The sequence below is a fragment of the Rhinopithecus roxellana genome, chromosome 3 (assembly GCF_007565055.1).
Source record: "Rhinopithecus roxellana isolate Shanxi Qingling chromosome 3, ASM756505v1, whole genome shotgun sequence".
Classification (NCBI taxonomy): Eukaryota; Metazoa; Chordata; class Mammalia; order Primates; family Cercopithecidae; genus Rhinopithecus; species Rhinopithecus roxellana.
The window spans coordinates 125,011,400-125,025,913 of record NC_044551.1 but is presented as its reverse complement, the minus strand read 5'-3'; the positions used below and the strand labels follow the sequence as shown (position 1 = coordinate 125,025,913).

Sequence of the window (14,514 nt, the reverse complement as noted above, 5' to 3'; positions counted from 1 at the left end):
TGGGTGTCAGGGTCAGTCCAAGTGAAAGCGAAGAGAGGCTGGGATGAAGGGTGGAAAGGAACAGTAAAGAAAGCATGTTTGCGATCCGGAACAGAATAATGGGTTGTGGAGGGAGGTATTGAGGATGGGTTTGGCACCATAGGGTGGATAGGCAAAACAATTTGGTTAATAAGGCGCAGATCCTGAACTAACTTGTAAGGCTTGACTGGTTTTAGCACAGGTAAATTGGGGGAATTGTAAGGAGAGTTTATAGGCTTTAAAAGGCTATGCTGTAACAGGTGAGGGATAACAGGCTTTAATCCTTTTAAAGTGTGCTGTGGGATGGGATATTGGTGTTGAGCAGGGTAAGGGTGATTAAGTTTTAATGAGATGGTAAGGGGTGCATGATCGGTCGCCAGCGAGGGAGTAGAGATATCCTGTACTTGTGGGTTAAGGTGGGGAGATACAAGGAGAGGATGCAAAGGAGACTTTGAACTGGGGGAAAAGGCGGCAATGAGGTGTGTCTGTAGCCCAGGAATAGTCAGGGAAGCAGATAATTTAGTTAAAATATCTTGGCCTAATAAGGGAACTGGGCAGGTGGGGATAACTAAAAAGGAGTACATTAAAGAATGTTGTCAAAGTTGGCACCAGAATTGGGGAGTTTTAAGAGGTTTAGAAACCCGGCCATCAATACCCACAATAGTTATGGAGGCAAGGGAAACGGGCCTTTGAAAAGAAGGTAATGTGGAGTGGGTAGCCTCCCTATTGATTAAGAAGGGGACGGACTTGCCTTCCACTGTGAGAGTTACCTAGAGTGTCTGTGATGGTCCTGTAGGCTTCTGAGGCGCTCGGCAGTGTCAGTCTTCAGCTGCTAAGCCGAGAAGATCTGGGAAGGAGTCAATCAGAGAGCCTTGGGCCAGAGTTCCAGGGGCGCTGGAAGTGACTGCCAGGTGAGTTGAATAGTCTGATTTTCAGTGGGGTCCTGCACAGATGGGACATGGCTTAGGAGGAATCCTGGGCTGCGGACATCCTTTGGCCTAGTGGCCAGATTTCCGGCACTTGTAGCAAGCTCCTGGGGGAGGCGGTACTGGAGGAAAGCCTGGCTGCTGTGGTTCAGGCGTTTGGAGTTCTTGTGTGCTGGAGATGTGGCTGGGGTTTCTCTCACAGTGGAGGCAAGGAATTGCAACTCAGAAATACATTGCTACTTGGCTGCCTCTATTTTATTATTGTACACTTTGGAGGCAAGGTTAATTAAGTCCTGTTGTGCAGTTTGAGGGCTGGAATTTAATTTTGGGGGTTTTATTTAATTTCGGGAGCAGATTGGGTAATAAAATGTATATTGAGAATAAGATGGCCTTTTGACCTTTTAGGTAAAGCATCTCAGCGTTGCTGCCAAACAAGCCATGAACTGGGCTGGTTTTTTCATACTTGAAAAAGAGCCTAAACACTAACTGATTTGGGAGAGGTCAGATAAAGAAAAAGGAGCATGTACCCTGACTATGCCTTCAGCTCCAGCCACTTCTCTAAGAGGAAATTGTTGGGCAGGTGGGGAAGAGCTAGTTGCTGAACTAAACTGTAAGCTAGACCTGGTGTGAGGAGGGGAGGGGATAAAAGGATTATAGGGTGGGGGAGCGGAGGCTGAGGAAAAATTGGGACCTAGCTCGGCCTGGTGAGGAGGGGAGAGGTCAGATGGGTCTGTGGAAAAGGAAGATTAGAAAGACTCAGCGACGCCTGTGGTTGGGACTGAGGCGACAGGCGGGAGGGAAAGAAGGAAGATTTGGGACGAGTTGCATTGGGAACAGAGACTAGGGAGGGACTGATGTATAAAAGAATTCCTGGACATCAGGTACCTCAGACCGTTTGCCCATTTTACGACAATAATTATTTAGATCTTGCAGGATGGAAAATCGAGAAAGTGCCGTTTTCTGGCTATTTGGAAGTACTGTCGAGTTTGTTTTGGGGTCAAGCGGCATTGTAGAAGAAAATAAGGCTTTTAGATTTTAGGTCAGGTGTGAGAACACAGGCTAAGGGAGAAGAGGGAGGAATGGAGGGTGGAAAGTTGCCTATAGTGAAGGAGGCAAGTCCAGAGAAAAGAGAGAGTAGAGACACGGAGAGAAGGGGTTGGGGGGTTCTTGCCCTCCAGAAAAGCGGGAAAGGGGTTGAGACGTGGAGATAAGGGGTCGAGGCATGGAGATAAGGGTTCGGGGGGTTCTTGCCCCCCAGAAAAGCAGAGAAGGGGTTGGGGGTTCTTGCCCCGCACCAGAAAAGCAGAGGAGGGGTAGAGACAGGGAGAGAAGGGGTTGGGGGTGCTTGTCCCCACCCAGAAAAGCAGTACTTGCCACTAAGGGTGAAGGACCAAGGCAGGCTTCCCTGCGTGGGAAGACACCTCTGAAACGTGAGTGAATAATCAGGTGGGCATCCTCGCATGATTAAACACCAAGGGAAGACTGTCTTCCTGAGTCTAGTCCACGGATAAAATATATCTCCTTTATCTCTACCAGAAAAGGAAAGGAACTGAAATTAAGAGAAGGGAAAGATTGAAGTGTGGCGTCAAGACTGAAAGGAGAAAGAGGTTGAGGGATAGTGAGAGAGGTTGGAGAAGACAGTAAAAAGAGGCCGCTTACCGGATTTAAGATTGGTGAGATGTTCCTTGGGCTGGTTGGTCTGAGGACCAGACGTCCTAGGTGGATCTTTCTCACGGAGCAAAGAGCAGGACAGAGGATTGATTTCCCAAGTGAGGTCCCCCGATCCAAGTCAAGGCACCAAAATGTCATGCGTATCCGTGTGAAAAGACCACCAAACAGGCTTTGTGTGAGCAATAAAGCTTTTTAATCACCTCAGTGCAGGCAGACTAAGTCCAAAAAGAGTCAGCGAAGGGAGATAGGGGTGGGGCCGTTTTATAGGATTTGGGTAGGTAAAGGAAAATTACAGTCAAAGGGGGGTTGTTCTCTGGCAGGCAGGAGTTGGGGTCACAAGGTGCTCAGTGGGGGAGCTTTTTGAGCCAGGATGAACCAGGAAAAGGAATTTCACAAGGTAATGTCATCACTTAAGGCAAGGACCGGCCATTTTCACTTCTTTTGTGGTGGAATGTCATCAGTTAAGGCAGGGGCAGGGCATTTTCACTTATTTTGTGATTCTTCAGTTACTTCAGGCCATCTGGGCAATATATGTGCAAGTCACAGGGGATGCAATGGCATGGCTTGGGCTCAGAGGACTGATATTAAGTATATTCAATATGTGTGGGATTTCTAAAATTCTAATGTCTAAGTATATGCTATCCATTATAATTATGGTTATTATGTTAAGTTATTGTAAACCACAGAAATAACCAAATTTCCTTGCATAAATCTACTAACCCAAGTAGAACAAAAAAATTAATTAAATACTAAGGAAATACTTTGTCAGATTTTCATGTTAAACCAGCTGATACTAAAATTGTTTAAATATACAATTTAGGCTGGGTGCAGTGGCTCATACCTGTAATCCCAGCACTTTGCGAGGCTGAGGCAGGTGGATCACAAGGTCAGCAGTTCGAGACCAGCCTGACCAATGTGGTGAAAGCCCGTCTCTACTAAAATACAAAAATTAGCTGGGCATGGTGGTGCGGGCTTGTAATCCCAGCTATTCGGGAGCCTGAGGCAGGAGAATTGCTTGAACTCAGGAGGCGGAGGTTGCAGTGAGCTGAGATCACACCACTGCACTCCAGCCTGGGCAACAGAGCAAGACTCTGTCTTGAAAACAAACAAACAAACAAACAGTTTAAATAAACTCCATGGTCTAAGTCAAATCACCCATGATCAGTTATCAGTGCTATGCACCTAATTTGGAAAAACTACTAGTATTCAAGAAGATATAAGTCTAATGTTAATTAAGCATGGATTCATGGAGAACCAGGATGGACACCTTGTCATTCCTGAGTCCTTAATGCTTTTATTATTAATAGTTCTGCATTGTATAACTCATGGAAAAGATAAAATGATCCAAATTGAATACATTGGTGTTGTGACTTATAAGTTACTAAAATAGTTTATAAGTTACTAAAAAATGTGTGATCCCACATTCAGGGAAAAAACAAAGTTTCAGGTATATTTGGTCACCTGATGGGCCTTTTAAAATTTTTTTTTTTTTTTTTTTGAGACGGAGTCTTGCTCTGTCACCCAGGCTGGAGTGCAGTGGCACAATCTCTGCTCACTGCAAGCTCGGCCTCCCAGGTTCACGCCATTCTCCTGCCTAAGCCTCCCAAGTAGCTGGGACTACAGGTGCCCACCACCATGCCCAGCTAATTTTTGTATTTTTAGTAGAGACAGGGTTTCACCTTGTTAGCCAGGATGGTCTCGATCTCCTAACCTCATGATCCACCCACCTCGGCCTCCCAAAGTGCTGGGATTACAGGCGTGAGCCACCGCGCCCGGCCTTACACATTTTATAAAGGGATTTCATTCAATTATTATTTTCAATGTATGTTTTCTGGTGGTATACAAGCTCTCCCATGCAAGAAGGCTGATGTTACAATGGTAAATTATTATGCTACAGTGTATTTTCACCAGGAAAGAAAGCTTTTTATGGTTTGAACCTTCTGAGAACATTAAAGAAAAACTATTCTTGCCATCCACACTACAACAAAACCTTGGAACCTTGAACTGTGGATTCATAATCTCACAACTAAGAAGGGTCCCTCCACACTCTTGGAGCTGTACATCCTTAGAACCCTTGGGATAAGACTAACTAGGGAAGTTTCTCCTCAGAAGAAGAAGCCATCCTTGATGTGAACAACTTTTCCCAAGTTCACAGATTAAGACTTCTATCACGAAACTCTGAATATTTTTTTCTTGCTTATGCCTCTATGAACAATAAAAGTGGAAAGGGGTCTGTTATGTGCACTTATGGGGTATACTTTTATTTGTGAAGAAGTCTACAGCCATCCTTATAAATGAATAACTTTATACTTTGATAGATAAAAAATAGCAGGCCCAAGGCTAAGCATGATGGCTCCTGCCTGTAATCCCAGCGCTTTGGGAGGCTGAGGCAGGCGTATCACTTGAGGTCAGGAGTTTGAGACCAGCCTAGCCTGGCCAACGTAGTGAAACCCTGTCTGTACTAAAAATATGGAAATCAGCCAGGCATGGTGGTGGGCGCCTGTAATCCCAGCTCCTTGGGAGCCTGAAGCAGGAGAATGACTTGAATCTGGGAGGTGGAGGTTGCAGTGAATGAAGATGTCGCCACTGCACTCCAGCCTAGGTGACAGAGCAAGACTCTGTTTCAACAAGGCAATGATTAGAAATGTATCCCCCATAATAGGCTCTATAGCAGATTTTTTTTTTTTTTTTTTTTTTTTTTTTTTTTTTTTCCTGAGTGGAATTTCGCTCTTTTTGCCCAGGCTGGAGTGCAATGGGCACAATCTCGGCTCACTGCAACCTCTGCCTCCCACATTCAAGTGATTCTCCTGCCTCAGCCTCCTGACCAGCTGGGATTACAGGCACGCACCATCACACCCGGCTAATTTTGTATTTTTTTAGTACAGACAGGGTTTCACCATGTTGACCAGACAGGTATTGAACTCCTGACCTCAGGTAATCTGCCCGTCTCCACCTCCCAAAGTGCTGGGATTACAAGCCTGAGCCACCGCGCCCAGCCTACACAGATTCTACTGTAAAGGTTACAGTTATACAACAGACTTTGTATTCTCTTGTGAAAGTTAGATAGAATTAGCTGAACAGAGAAGTATCTGTGCAGCTGCTCCACTCATGGCCTTTGGAGAAAACATTAAGTATTATAGAAATTCAGTTGTAGGCTGGGCGCGGTGGCTTATGCCTGTAATCCCAGTGCTTTGGGAGGTGGAAGTGGGCGGATCACGAGGTCAGGAGATTGAGACCATCCTGGCTAACACAGTGAAACCCCATCTCTACTAAAAAAAATACAAAAAAAATTAGTCGGGCAGCCGGACTTGGTGGTGGGTGCCTGTAGTCCCAGCCACTCGGGAGGCTGAGGCAGGAGAATGCCATCAACCCGGGAGGTGGAGCTTGCAGTGAGTGGAGGTCGCACCACTGCACTCCAGCCTGGGCGACAGAGCAAGACTCCATCTCAAAAAAAAAAAAAAAAAAAAATTCAGTTGTAGCAGATTAACGAAGAAACTGCTTAGTTAAGTCATTGTTTGATCAATTTGATTTTAGGTTTGGTTTATGGGAACCTCAGGTAAGGGGCATACTTCAAACTCTTGCTATTATCCTCCCAATGGTCATAATAATAGTCTCCCTGGGGTGCTGTATTCTCTCAAAGGTTTTAAATGCTTGTCTGCAGCCATCTGCAGCCATCTCTAGAGTGTCATATGATTGCTCTTCAACTGGAATGACAGGAACTAAAAGAAATATGCAAGGCCGGGCGCGGTGGCTCAAGCCTGTAATCCCAGCACTTTGGGAGGCCGAGGCGAGTGGATCACGAGGTCAGGAGATCGAGACCATCCTGGCTAACACGGTGAAACCCCGTCTCTACTAAAAGATACAAAAAAAAAAAAAAAAAAACTAGCCGGGCGAGGTGGCCGGCGCCTGTAGTCCCAGCTACTCGGGAGGCTGAGGCAGGAGAATGGCGTAAATCCGGGAGGCGGAGCTTGCAGTGAGCCGAGATCTGGCCACCGCACTCCAGCCTGGGCAACAGAGCGAGACTCCGTCTCAAAAAAAAAAAAAAAGAAAGAAATATGCAACCGGATGGGTGTGGTGGCTCATGCCTGTAATCCCAGCACTTTGTGAGGCCGAGGTGGGCGGATTACCTGAGGTCAGGAGTTTGTGACCAGCCTGGCCAACATGGCAAAACCCCATCCTCTACTAAAAATACAAAAATTACCCGGGCGTGGTGGTGAGCGCCTGTAATCCCAGCTACTTGGGAGACTGAGGCAGGAGAATCACGGGAACCCAAGAGACAGAGGTTGCAGTGAGCCAAGATCGCACCACTGCACTCCAGCCTGGGGAGATAGAGCAAGACTCCGTCTCAAAAAAGAAAAAAACAAAAAGAAAAAATATGTACCACCAGGAAGACATAACCTATAAATGATGCTCTAAGACTGGAAACCCAAGATGATGGTAACTGAGAGTGGCACTAGGCCCTAAGTTTTGATCACACTCTCACCAAAGTGAGAACCTGCCCCAAAAGGGGTTTTTTAAACAAAATTCTGGGAGGCCATTGTTTTGGACTAAGCTCATACATTAGGCCCCAGTAGATCAAACCAAATCAAAATGGAGTTGCTTGTGCTAAGACTTTAAAGAAACACATAGATTCTAGAATAAGCCAGGTTTTGTTTTTTTTTCCTGCAAATCTCTCCTTTTTTATTTTATTTTATTTTTTCGTGACAGAGTCTCACTCTGTCACTCAGGCCGGAGTGCAGTGGCACGATCTTGACTTACTACGACCTCTGTCTCCCGAGTTCAAGTGATTCTCCTGCCTCAGCCTCTGGAGTAGCTGGGATTACAGGTGTGTGCGCCACCATGCCCAGCTAATTTTTGTATTTTTAGTAGAGACGGGGTTTCACCATGTTGGTCAGGCTGGTCTCGAACTCCGGACCTCAGGCGATCCACCGGCCTTGGCCTCCCAAAGTGCTGGGATTACAGGTGTGAGCCACTGCGCCCCATCTAAATCTTTTAATTAAATTCATTTCCTCTTGCCTAGCGACTATGAAGCTTTAGTTGATCACACAACAAAGGTTCCAGCCAGTTCCAGGTGAAGAAACCACCCCTGGCCATCAAGAAGCTATCCTGCCTCCACTAGACAGAGCAAAGCGAGAGTTCCGTTATCCCCAGTAGGTAGGGACTACACCCCAAGCCAGCATGTAGCAGTTACAGGAGAAAGACCATAGGTCCCTCCTCCTCCCATAAAGATTTATGAGGATCACATCTGTCAGTGGGGAGATGAGACAGGAAAATAGGGTCTAGAGGCAGGGAACCTAAGGCCAATTCACACATCAGCTATGACAGGAAATATCCTCTTCACAGGGCATATGCTGAGTAAATGACTTTGTAACTTTACTGCGTCCTCTTCATTCACATAAGGCATACATCAAGTAAACAATGGAATCCTCTAGAGGGTATTTAAATTCTCCGAAATTCTGTAATGGGGCTCTTGAGCCCCTATACTTGGGCCTGCTCGCACCCTGTGGGGTGTATTTTTATTTTCAATAAATCTCTGCTTTTGTTGCTTATTTCCTTGCTTTGTTTGTGCATTTTGTCCAATTCTTTGTTCAAGATGCCAAAAACCTGGACACCCTCTACCGGAAACAGGTGTGTGGTCCAACAATGCATGTTTCAACAAGATTCTGATGTTTGCTAAAGTTAGAGAACCATTCCCTAAATGATGTAGTCTCAGGGCAAGAAGATACTAAAAGGCAATTGGCTGCATGTATCTTGTCGGCTTTTCTGATCTCTTGTCCCCTCCACTTCCAACTCCATCAAGAACTGGTATGGATTCCAAAAAAGAAGGTAGCTAATTATCCTATGCTTTGTGCAATCCAATGTAGTCAACCACAAAGGAATCTCATAGAGAGTTATTTTAGTGACCAAGAGTGTAGTCTGTGAAGTCAGGCTTGCTCAGTTCAAATACTGGCTCCACTTCCAACAAGCTGTTTCTCAGCTTCTCCTTCTCTTCCTTTCCTCTGTTTGTAAAATGATAGCTAATAATACAGTAACTTCAATGAGGATATTGAGATAACTAAATGTATTCAAAACCATAAAGGATAGCTATTATGTTACAATAATTTTTTTCTTTCCCAGACTGCATTTTGGTACAAATATAAAGGTGAGGATATTGCTTCAGTTGAATAGTTAAGAGTCATATTTGGCTGGCCACAGGGCTCCTGCCTGTAATCTCAGCACTTTGGGAGGCCGAGGCGGGTAGAGTGCTTGAGCCCAGGAGATTTATTTATTTATTTATTTTTTTTGGAGACGGAGTCTCGCTCTGTCGCCCAGGCTGGAGTGCAGTGGCCGGATCTCAGCTCACTGCAAGCTCCGCCTCCTGGGTTTGCACCATTCTCCTGCCTCAGCCTCCCAAGTAGCTGGGACTACAGGCGCCCGCCACCTCGCCCAGCTAGTTTTTTTTTTTGTATTTTTTAGTAGAGACGGGGTTTCACCGTGTTAGCCAGGATGGTCTCGATCTCCTGACCTCGTGATCCGCCCGTCTCGACCTCCCAAAGTGCTGGGATTACAGGCTTGAGCCACCCCGCCCGGCCTGAGCCCAGGAGATTTAAATCAGCATGGACAACACAGAAAGACTATTTCTACAAAAAATGCAAAAAGGAGCTGGGTGTGGTACATGCACCTGTAGTCAGAGCTACTCGAGAGGCTGAAGTGGGAGGACTGCTTGAGCCCAGGTGAAGGCTGCAGGAAGCCGAGATTGCGCCACTGCACTCTAGCCTGGGTGACACAACGAGACCCTGTCTAAAAAAAAAAAGTATTTATAGGGACATGTTGGGTTGCAGGAAGGGCAAAGAGAAAAAGATTGAATTGTAGGAAGGGCGAAGAGAAAAAGATTGAATTCACATGCTGCCTTTTTTACCATGTCAATGGAATTAATGAAGTTACATTTGTAGGTCAGGGAGTAGAGTTTTAAGTTCAGACTATTATGGCAGCCTCTGTATTTATGGGTTTTAAGGTAAGAAATGTCTAGGCTTCTAACTATGAAGGATTTTATTAACTGGTGGGGTGATAAGGGTTTGTTTTAATTCCTACTTCTCATTTGAATCCTTTATGACAAATCCTGTAAGAGGTATAGCACAGCTCAGCAGATTACACAAGAGAAACAGTCTAGACGTCCCTCTCCTGATGTAATTAACACAAAGGTCAGTGTTAACCTAATGAATTCAAAGCTATTAAGTTTTCTCCAACAAAATCAGGCTAAACTTTCTAGGTCAGGCAGTTGTTTGTAATTTTGCATGTAAGAGTTATAAAATACTTTTTGTGTGACTAGTTTAATGATCATAGGGTTCACTTGTTTAAAACAATCAACCCATGTTAAATTGAAAATGTGAATTAAAATCCACTTGATTGATAAAGGTTATCTACATTTAGGCCTCAGTCTATGGCTTAATAAGCCTGTTGGCTTATTCAAACTATGAAATGGGTAGTTAGAGAACTTTCATGGACCCTTCCAATAATGAAATCTTTAATTCCAAGTTCAAACTAGTGGGAGCAGAAGCATTCAAATTCTCATGAAAAGGTTCCTACATTCAGTATTATCTGAGTATGGTAGCCTTTTTATTTTTATTTATTTATTTTGAGATGGAGTCTTGCTGTGTTGCCTAGGCTGGAGTGCAGTGGCACCATCTCGGCTCACTGCAACCTCCATCTCTTGGTTCAAGTGATTCTCCTGCCTCAGCCTCCTGAGTAGCTGGGATTACAGGTGTCCACCACCATGCCTGGTTCATTTCGTAGTTTTAGTAGAGATGGGGTTTCACCATGTTGGCCCAGGCTGGCCTCGAACTCCTGACCTGGTGATCTGCCCGCCTTGGCCTCCCAAAGTGTTGGGATTACAGGCGTGAGCAACTGCACCCAGCCAGGTAGCCTTTTTAAACTGGTAAAACTACAAGAGCCTTCGGGTTTTGTACATATCCAAAAGATGTCTAGTTTTTAAACGTATTGCTAATATGTTCAGTTTTTCAATCTCCGATGATAGGTGTGGTATAATAAAAAAAAAATAGGCCGAGCGCAGTGGCTCACGCCTGTAATATCAACACTTTGGGAGGCTGAGGTGGGTGGATCACCTTAAGTCGAGAGTTCGAGACCTGCCTGACCAATGTGGTAAAACCCCGTCTCTACTGAAAATACAAAAATTAGCCGGGCATGGTGGCCCATGACTGTAATCCCAGGTACTCGAGGGGCTAAGGCATGAGAATCGCTTGAACCTGGGAGGCGGAGGTTGCGGTGAGCAGAGATTGCACCATTGCACTCCAGCCTGGGCAACAAGAGTGAAACTGTCTAAAAACAAAACAAAAAAATTGATTTGGGTTTTTCTACCTGGTTCCTTGCACACAGCTCCAAAAATTCTTGGAATTTCCAGAATGTCTGTTATTCATTACAAGCCCCTTTTGACCTTACCAGTTTATGCTAATGAGATGACTATTGGCAGAGGGGCCCCTAGAGTTTCAAGATGGGCGTGGGTCACTAGAGGAACCCTAGGAAAGGTGATGTACCTTTGTCCTTGATCTTTAACCTTGTGGTCAGAACTCCTTTTAAAATCCTTGTTTCATACCTTGGCTTAAGGGCACAGTATGCGCTATTTTCAGCACTCAAAATTCACTAGACAGTAACTAGCAATTTACATATTTGAGACCACTATCTGTTAGGGTTTTTCTTTCTTTTTTTGAGACGGAGTCTTGCTCCGTCGCCCGGGCTGGAGTGCAGTGGCCAGATCTCAGCTCACTGCAAGCTCCGTCTCCTGGGTTTATGCCATTCTCCTGCCTCAGCCTCCCGAGTAGCTGGGACTACAGGCACCCGCCACCTCGCCCAGCTAGTTTTTTGTATTTTTTTAGTAGAGACGGGGTTTCACCGTATTAGCCAGGATGGTCTCGATCTCCTGACCTCGTGATCCGCCCGTCTCAGCCTCCCAAAGTGCTGGGATTACAGGCTTGAGCCACTGCGCCTGGCCCGTTTTTGTTTTCCTTAAACAACTCAGGAACATTGGCATCCTAAGGCAAACTGAAAATTCACTGGGATATAATTTAATTGTAGTATCGGTATTTTCCAATTTCAATTAAAAAATATACTGTTAAATAAGCTTTGCAGTAGGTACCCAACTACCAAACAGTACACACTTGGAAGTGTTCATATCCTTATTTTGATCTTAAAAATGTGGCCCCCTTAATACAGTGGTTGGCTTTATCTCCAGATTTATATCTAAATCTGACTTCTCCAATGGTGGGAAGTCATTCTCTTCAGTATATTTTTGTAAATGTGATACCATTTAACATCAGGATTACCAAAGGGGGCTAATCGAATTGGTCTTTACATTTGACACAGTTAACTGAATTCCTGCTGTTGTGCCTACCATGTAAGAACTATTAATACAAACAATATGAAATTCTTCCATGCTTTTGAGCTGATTTTTGGGGGTTGGAGGTATGATTGAAAATTTATCACAATTCATGAATCAGTCATGTTAACACGGGTAAAGACACATAAGGAACTATCTCTGCCCAGATATAAACTTTCACACTGGTACTTTTTTAAAGAAGAGTCATCAACACATAATTTTAAACTTTACTTAAAAAATGTAAAGAACTCCCAATATTTAACAGGTAAAGAAAATAGCATATTGGTTTATGTGTTTGTTATATTTTATTTTCCAAGTAATACTGATTAAAAATATTTACACACCTACTTTTAAGTCCACAGTTTAGCACTCTTATTTGTATGGCTTTAAAAGTTATAGCACAAGATCTTTACATTAAGGATCGGGGGGAAAGATTCCATTCAAAACAAAGCCTGATAATTATATACATGTCTTTCTCTGTACTTTATTTTAAATACATTAATTTTTAAATGCTGCTCATCTTTTTTTCATCTGGTGGTAAAATACTAGTGCAACTTTTCATCAAAATAAAGTTTACCACAGATGTAAATACATTTTCCCAATTGAAAATGGCCCTTCAGTGGCCATTAAATAAAATTTCTCAACCTAAGTGAAAAAGAACTGGTGGCTGTCATTATAAGCAAAAATATAAAGTATTATAGCATCATCTACATTGCTCCTTACAACACAAACTTTGAAAGAACCAGAGATGCTTTATAGAAGTTTAGTTGGTTTTGAGAAGGCACATGGGTGTGGTTTTTTTTTTTAAACATTCTAGAACTTTTGCCACCACCACTCTTTCTGTTGCAGAGATGGCATCTGTTACTACTGGGGTAGACAAGAATGTTTGTTCAAACTAAAGAAAGCCAGAAGCCAAAATTTACTGCACAGTAACAATGCACTTTTCATCATGCAGCCTTGTGTTTCCTATATTATTCAATTTTCTAACATGCATTAGAATACATAAACTTGTATTCTAATGATTTAAGTTTGATTTTACAATACAGAAAAAATTTGAGGAAGAACATGACCTGGGAAAGAGAAAAGGAAGAACTTTTACCACAATGAAAATAGATACATTCGTACCCAACTATATAATAAGAATATAATCCATTTAAAGTTTCCAGAAATATACTTCTCAAAACTCCCCTTCAGTTATGGAAAAGATCCCTCCTCTGTGGCATTAAGTAGGGGGAGGGGAATCAATGTGTTTCAACAGAAACAGTTCAGCACAACAGGAAACAGCTTAACTTTGGTCCACTTGTCTGTTAGGCTTAAGGACAGTCATACTGCCCATAATCAGTTCAAAAACCCAACAAGTAAATTTAAAAATATACTCATGTGTAATTTCATTCTAAAACTGGCATAGCTGTTCTGTCCTCATTCTCGGCGTTTTCAGTTTCAGAATCCACTGTTGGCTTGGTCTCTAAATCCTCAGCATCTTGGTGATCTTCTCTGGCAGCCTCAGCAGCATGTGCTTGGCTAGACTCTCTCTCCTCTTGGTTCATGATTTCTGGGGTCACATGGTCCAAATCTGCTTCTAGAAGTTCAGTTTGTACTTCCACTGGCATCTGATTTACCCGTTCAACATGCAGCTCCTCTACATGTACTTCAGTACCTTCTTCAGTCTGAATTCGGCCCACTTCTAGATAACTCACTTGGACCTGCTCTGGAAGCTCACTCATGTGTGAATCGTGCACCTGGCTGTCCTGAAGCAGATCTGGATGGACTTGTTCCACAGTCACTTGTGCTGAATCCACCTGAACCTGAAGCAATGGTAGCACATGCACCTTCCCAACTTGTTCTATAATAGTCATTGATGTTACAGGTTCAGTTTGCACACGTGTTTCTACTGAAAGAACTTCTTCTGTTACTAGACGCTCTGAAATATTGTGAGCATCACTGAGATGCCTCCTTAATTCATTTCCTTGCATAAACCACAAATCACATAAAGTACAATGGTTGGGTTTATCTCCAGTGTGTATCACCAAGTGATCCTTGAACTGGTCCCAGCTGTTAAACACACTGTTGCAGACCTGAAATAATCAAAAATATGATGTAGACAATACTTATATCCAAACTGAAGGAAATATGAATGCATTTATTCTCTGTAAAGAAAAGGTTGAAGGCTTATTCTGTAAATGTTATAAATATGATACCTGCAATAGAATCTAGTCCAAGCTATTTCATAATTCTTTGGTTCATTTGGACTTCTAGCTCACACAGCTAGTAATACATTTTTTTTTTTTTTTGAGATGAAGTCTCGCTCTTATCGCCCAAGCTGGAGTGCAATGGTGCGATCTTGGCTCACTGGAACCTCCGCCTCCTGAGCTCAAGTGATTCTCCCGCCTCAGCCTCCCAAGTAGCTGGGATTACAGGCATCTGCCACCACGCCCGGCTAACTTTTGTATTTTTAGTAGAGACAGGGTTTCACCACGTTAGCCAGCCTGGTCTCAAACTCCTGACCTTAGGTGATCCACCTGCCTCGGC

The 14,514-nt window shown here is 43.8% G+C and overlaps 1 protein-coding gene across 18 annotated transcripts in view; it reads right to left on the bottom strand.

Moving 5' to 3' along the window:
- Positions 1-12,196: 12,196 nt before the first annotated feature.
- The window catches only part of ZNF131 (zinc finger protein 131), a 122,435-nt gene continuing 120,117 nt past the window's right edge, over positions 12,197-14,514 (bottom strand). For 16 of the 18 annotated variants that reach the window (XM_030927174.1, XM_030927176.1, XM_030927183.1 and 13 more), the window contains one exon: positions 12,272-14,060. In XM_030927174.1, the coding sequence (XP_030783034.1) occupies positions 13,374-14,060 (687 nt within the window). In that variant the 3' untranslated portion in view covers positions 12,272-13,373. Of the gene's footprint in view, positions 14,061-14,514 lie in introns of all 18 variants that reach the window. The other 2 variants (XM_030927173.1, XM_030927175.1) reach the window with 2 other exon arrangements.